The following is a 6000-nucleotide window of genomic DNA, read 5'->3' as shown; positions in this document are numbered from 1 at the left end:
GGGAATAAATTGTTACAATTTAGAAAATACAATGACTAAATTGTTACATACTAAAGTTCGGATACTAAATTGTTACGAAATTGAAAATACAAGAACTAAATCTTTACAGGAACTAAATTGTTATGAAATTGAAAATACAGAACTAAATCGTTACAAACCAAAGTTTAAGGACTAAATTATTACTTTCATAAAAGTCTAGGGACCAAAAGTATTTTTTGACCCATAAAGTTTATGGATGATAAATTTAGCATATCCATTGTATAACTTAAATATAACGCATCCCTCTAAATCTTAGGATAAAAATGTAAATCCTTTTAAATCTTAGGATAAAAACATAAAGAATATAAAAGTGTATCCAACTTAGATCTAGGTCAGGAGAGATTAGTATACTTGGAAGAGAGAAGAAAAAAAGCCCCAATTTTGACACAAAGTAGAACTCATTGAACAATAATTGAGTCTAAATGATTTCTTTCTTATTTCATCATTTTCTCTCCATGTAAAAAATTACCAAGTATTTGTAACAACAAGTTCAAACCATTGAGCTTGAGTATCTTGCAAACAATTAGAATCATTACCAACACAAACACAACTCCCCATCACAATCCTAGTTGAATTTGAGCTCTCTTTCTCTAAACACAAACCATTATTCCCTTGTTTTGTTAGTGTTGCCAAATGAAGCTTAGAGTCTGAAATGGCTGTCCAAACACTTTGCTCACCAAAACAATCACTTGAAAGTGATGGTGGAAGCCCATTTCCATTGGCTTTTAGACAAAAATTAGTGGCTTCCAACATTATTGGAGTCCCATCTCCTTCATGACTCCAATGGCTTGCATTGGAACAGTTGTTGAGATAAATTTGCTTATCCATCATGTCTTTTACTTGGACACATTGCCCACTTTGTGGATGGTACATTACATAAGTGTTTGAGGAATTGGAATTTGGATCTGCCATGTGCATAAAGTTTAAGTTACCAATAAAGGGAAAAAATGAAGAAAAAGGGGGAAAAAAAGGACTATTATACATATAGTTTTCAATTTTCATACTAATAATTTTTAAAATTATAGATGTAATTTGTCATAAAAGGGTCTATACAAAATGTATCCTTGTGGAATTGGAATAATACTTTAACCTAATTTCTATTTCAACCACCTTCAAACCATAAAATTGAGCTTAATGTTGTTAATTTCTAATATAAATTTGATTCAGGGAAGAAATAACTTTTATCTCAATTCAAACAAAAAAAAATTTTTTTGTTTGGATATCATGTTAAATCACACGACTAAATCTACACGTATGCATTAATTTGTAAACCATCAAAGATTGACTTAATGCTCAATAAAAGTCATGGGTGATTTAATTTAATTAGAAAAAAAAAAATTAGAGAGAATGAGTTTGATCTACGATGGCCAATCAACCTATGATTTAATATCGTATGAATGTTTTATAGGATAGAGTGAGTTGTTTCAGAGATAATCAAAATATACATAAGTAGGTCAAATACTCATAAATATCTAAAAGAAAAAAGTATCAACTTGTAGAGAAGAGGCTGTCATAAATGGTAGGTTTTTTTTAATACAAATGGCACATATTTTAATTTAAGATTGTCCCGTGTCCATATTTATGTAGCGAAGTTTCTATCATCAAGTTTCATTGTCAAGAAATGGAATTGATTTGAGATTGAAGAAACTTTTAAAATAATTATTAGTAACTGAAATTTTAAACAAATTATATGTAAAATTAAGTAAATAAGTGTTCGGTAAATTTCAAATCTAAATAACAAAAAATATTGTAGAATACAGATAAATAGGAATTTTAATAGTTAGCTATAAGAGGTATGAAGCTTCTTTAGGAAGTTTATCCTAAAAGCTACTCTAGGCAGATTTTAGAAATCAATGAAATTGAAAAAGCAATTGGGAATTTTTAAAAATAGAAAAATAAAGAAAATTATTTACACAAAATAATAAAATTTTAATCTTTGTTTTAAAGGTGAACCGTCAAACAGTACTCGAAGTCATACCTTGTAACATGGTTTGCAAGAGCTGAAACATTTGAGAAAAATGAGGGTTTCTAACATCCGTCCAATTATAGTTCAAAACTCCAAACACTTCTTCTGGTTCGATCTTGCCCTGTCTATAATAATAACTCCCTTGCCAAGCCCATAATGCCCAATCCAAATCTTTCTTAGCAAGATGAGCCCTAAAGCAACTCAAAAACCTATCATCAGCCTCATTAACTCCCCTTTGATCAAACCCAAACTCACTCACAAACAAAGGAACTGCCTCAGCTCCTTCCATCACAAACTCAGCTCTCTCCACAAACCCATTGATGATCTTTGAGCATATTTTGTTGAGAGGATTATTAATGAACTTTGATTGGGATTCTCCACTGAAGGAATATAAGTGTACTTCAAAAACTAGCTTGTTATGTAGGTTGTTTAGTGGCAAGGGGTTTTGTCTTTGGCATCTTAGGTCGTTGTCGAAGTTTAGACCTGAAATGATTATGAGGATGTTCGGATTTATGGTGTGGATTGTTGTTGCTCCTTGTGTCATGTATTTGTTCCAATCTTTTGATTTTGACTTTGTGCCTCGGAGTTCGTTTCGTAGGCTCATAGCTACCACCTGTTTGATACAAGGGTAAAGTAAATAATTTTCTTAAAGTGGGTGGACAAAATTTTACGTGTTGACATTTTATTTATTAATTATTTTCATTATAGATATTAGGACTCCATTTGATAATTATTTTATTTTTGAAAATTATGTTGGCTTCTTTACAATTTTGAAGTGAATCTTTTACATTCTTTAAAATATATTTTAATTCTGAGCTTAGTTTCAAAAATAAAACCTCAAGATTTTAGTTAGATATAATGAAAATCCTACTTTGATGAGTCTTTTTTATTAGCTTAAAAAGCAAATGAAATTATTGGTTGACATTCCAAAATTGAAATAATCTCGACTTTGGTATACTTTTCAAATATTATAGTTTTATAGGAGAAAATCAATGTTGACTATAAACGGTTAGACCATAAACTTTCAATATCATCAAATTAGACCAAAAAACTTATAAGTGTTGCAATTTTACCACGGGTTCAATTTTCATTAATTCACCCACTAAATTTTTGTGAAAATGTTCTAAAATATTCGGCCTAAACTCATCAATTTCAATAAAATAATATTTTGCACAAAAATAAGTTTGACCAATGTACAAATTGACTATGAACCAACTTTACCAAAATTTTATAAATTTCAATGACAAATTTATCATTTAAAAAAAAAAAAACTATTAATTTTATACCATACATATATTTTTATCAATTTCCTAGAACACAAACAAATTTTTTTTAATAATGATTTTTGGAGCATAAGGGTTAAAATTAGAATTTTCTTTTTAAAGCTTAAGGTTAAGACTGCAACAATCGTTTAAGTTTGGGGTGTAATTTGATGAAAGTAAAAGTATAGGATAAAAATTGATATAACTTTGAGAAGTTTAATGTCAAACTTGATATTTTCCCCCGTTTTAAGATATACCACATTTATGTGTATTTTTTTTCCAATATGACTTGTCGAACTCTTTCCTTAAAATAAATGGTTGTACCGAGGATGGTAACCAACTTGCCATGTCTTTCAAGGTAAATGACACTTCTGAAAAAATTAGAGACAAAATTGAAATTAATATTTTAAAGTATTAAGGGATTTAAAATGTAATTTAACCATTATAATAATAGCCTAATATTACTAAAATAATAACCACTAAAAAAAAGTTACTATAATTTGCTTGATTACTTTGGTTATTTTAATAAATATATGGATTTGATCTTTTATTTAATAAATGGACTATAATTGTAATTACTTATATAAAATGTGCATCTCTACGTTATACTCTCACATTTCGAAAAAAATCATTTCAAAATTAAGTACAACACTTACGTACATTTGATTTGTTGTAGAATCGTCGGGCAACCAAACGAAGACCTTCCAACCATTCTTCTGGGTCGAAATAGCGATCTCCAAAAAAACCATTTCCGTCGTCAAGAGAGCAACACCATTTTGGTTGACTAATATGATTGTCAGCTATAACCATCAAACCACTTGTCCCAAGTATATCGACCGCAGCTTCATAAGCATTGAAAACAGTCATGTTCAATATGAACGGATTATGCAAAGCTAACCCCATCTTGGACGCCTTCAAATCAAGAAGGTCAAAATTCTCTTGAACTGTCCTATTAGCATATCGAGTAAACATGTGAGTTGCATATGTAAGTCTCACACAATTAAACCTCAGTCGCACCACCTCATCAGCAAGATCTTTCAACGGCCTACGATCAAGGCCTTCAATTAGCATGCTCTGAGTGTGAGAAGGCCAATTCACGCACATAAGCTTCATTCGACGTCCTGCGGAATCGACAATCCATCTCCCATTGGTTGAGAGAGGAAAAGAATAAGAAAGAGAGAAAAAGGAGATGAAAGCTAAAAACACAAAGTTGATTTGAGTAGTGTTTCCCATTGGTTTTTATTTCTACAAAGGAGAAATGGGGCTATTCCAAGCCATTTTTTATAGTGCTTGAAGCCTTTTTTTTGGGTGTCATAATGCAAGAAGAGAAATTAATGTAGGAGGTTGGCCAACTTTGTGTTGGGAAATTTAAAAACTCAACAGGCTCTTTCTGCATTGAGGATCATCATAAATAATCTTTAGCTTCATTTGCCTTTTTAAATGAACATACATTTCACAACTGTTGTGTTTAAAAAGGGAAAAAAATGTATTGAGGCATATTCATGAGAAAGTATGCAGTAATTCTCACCAATTAATGATCCACCAAACTGAGTTTTGAATTTGATGTTTTTTTTACCCTTAATAGATGCTCTGTTTTCACAAATCATATTGGAGCTGCTGTTTTCTGATGGGAAAGGCCCTAAAACTCATAACAAAATCTCATCCTTCAACTTTATATTATATACTTTTGTTTACTCGTAATTATTAGTTAATTAATTAACACAAATCACAAAGTATTATTGTAATATGTTTGTTCAATTCCTATATTTCTGCTAAGCAGATGATAGTCTAACTGAGTATAGTTTAATTGGTTAAAGCAAATTATCAACAATCAGAGAGGTTTAGAAATCTCTAATACATATGTTCTACTAAAAAAAATAGGTTTAAATCTTATTTTGGTCCCTGAACTTTGAATGATGTTCTAGTTTGATCCCTAAACTTTTAAAAATGTATGTTTTAGTCACTAAACTTTGAATATTGTTTTATTTTGGTCCTAAGCTTTTAAAATGTTTGCTTTGGTCCTTGAACTTTTAAAAAGTGCTTATTTTTATCCATAATATATTAGAGTTTAACAAAATTGCTAGGTGACTTATATTTTTGGATGATTAAGCTATCAAATAAATTAGCTACGGTAACAAATCTAGAGTTTCGATTTTGAATAAGGTGGCAAAACAGGAGTATTTAAAAGACATTTTTAGTTCAAAATTTTGTTCATTCAATATTTGGTATGTTGGTTGTTGGCATTTTACTTCACTTTCATTTTGCTCGATATATCTAAAACTTAGTTATCCAAAATTACAAGCTTCTTCACTTTTCTATAGGGACTAAATAGACATTTTTTAAAAATGTTTAGGAATTAAAACGAACAATTTTTTAAAATTTAAGAATCAAAATAGAATAAGATTCAAAGTCAGAGACTAAAGTAGGATTTAAACAAAAAAGATACTAACATATAGCATGCCCATGATAAGTTGTATTTCATTAATGACCACAAGAGGGTAGCTTAAATAGAAATATTATTTAAAATTGAGGCATGCAATTTTTTTTTTTTTTTTTTTTTTTGAGAACAACCATTATAGGGTGGAAGATTGAACCTCCAACTTTTTTGATCAAAATATATGTTAATATTATTGAGCTAAGTTCTAAATTGAGGCATGGAATTAAGACAAACAAAGAGACTAAATACATTTTAAATCTTTAAATTCACGCATCCATACCTCTAGTGATAATTAA

General features: G+C 29.8%; 1 protein-coding gene across 2 annotated transcripts; it reads right to left on the bottom strand.

Moving 5' to 3' along the window:
- Positions 1-451: 451 nt before the first annotated feature.
- On the bottom strand, positions 452-4617 carry LOC120067933 (glycosyl hydrolase 5 family protein-like). 2 transcript variants are annotated; one of them, XM_090307925.1, is made up of 4 exons: positions 3924-4617; positions 3592-3638; positions 2018-2618; positions 452-944 (listed from the first exon to the last, which is right to left on the bottom strand). In XM_090307925.1, exons 1-4 carry the CDS (start codon positions 4498-4500, stop codon positions 505-507), a joined length of 1665 nt encoding a protein of 554 aa, XP_090164051.1. In that variant the 5' UTR covers positions 4501-4617; the 3' UTR covers positions 452-504. The 2 variants fall into 2 exon arrangements, with proteins under 2 accessions (XP_090164051.1, XP_038875504.1); XM_039019576.2 differs by lacking the exon at positions 3592-3638 and having other exon boundaries at positions 3928-4597.
- Positions 4618-6000: the final 1383 nt, after the last annotated feature.

This window comes from Benincasa hispida, chromosome 12 (assembly GCF_027475165.1).
Source record: "Benincasa hispida cultivar pf3 chromosome 12, pf3_genome.v1.1, whole genome shotgun sequence".
NCBI classification, from domain to species: Eukaryota; Viridiplantae; Streptophyta; class Magnoliopsida; order Cucurbitales; family Cucurbitaceae; genus Benincasa; species Benincasa hispida.
This window is presented reverse-complemented; position numbering and strand designations above follow the sequence as displayed.

Bases quoted from the DNA above. Each gene is read 5' to 3' on its own strand.
- LOC120067933 (XM_090307925.1), bottom strand. From the start codon at position 4,500: ATGGGAAACACTACTCAAATCAACTTTGTGTTTTTAGCTTTCATCTCC. The intron at 3,639-3,923 runs GTAAGTGTTGTA...TAATTTTTTCAG, and splicing joins CTACAACAAATCAAATGTAC to AAGTGTCATTTACCTTGAAA. The intron at 945-2,017 runs GTATGACTTCGA...TGCACATGGCAG, and splicing joins CTTGCAAACCATGTTACAAG to ATCCAAATTCCAATTCCTCA.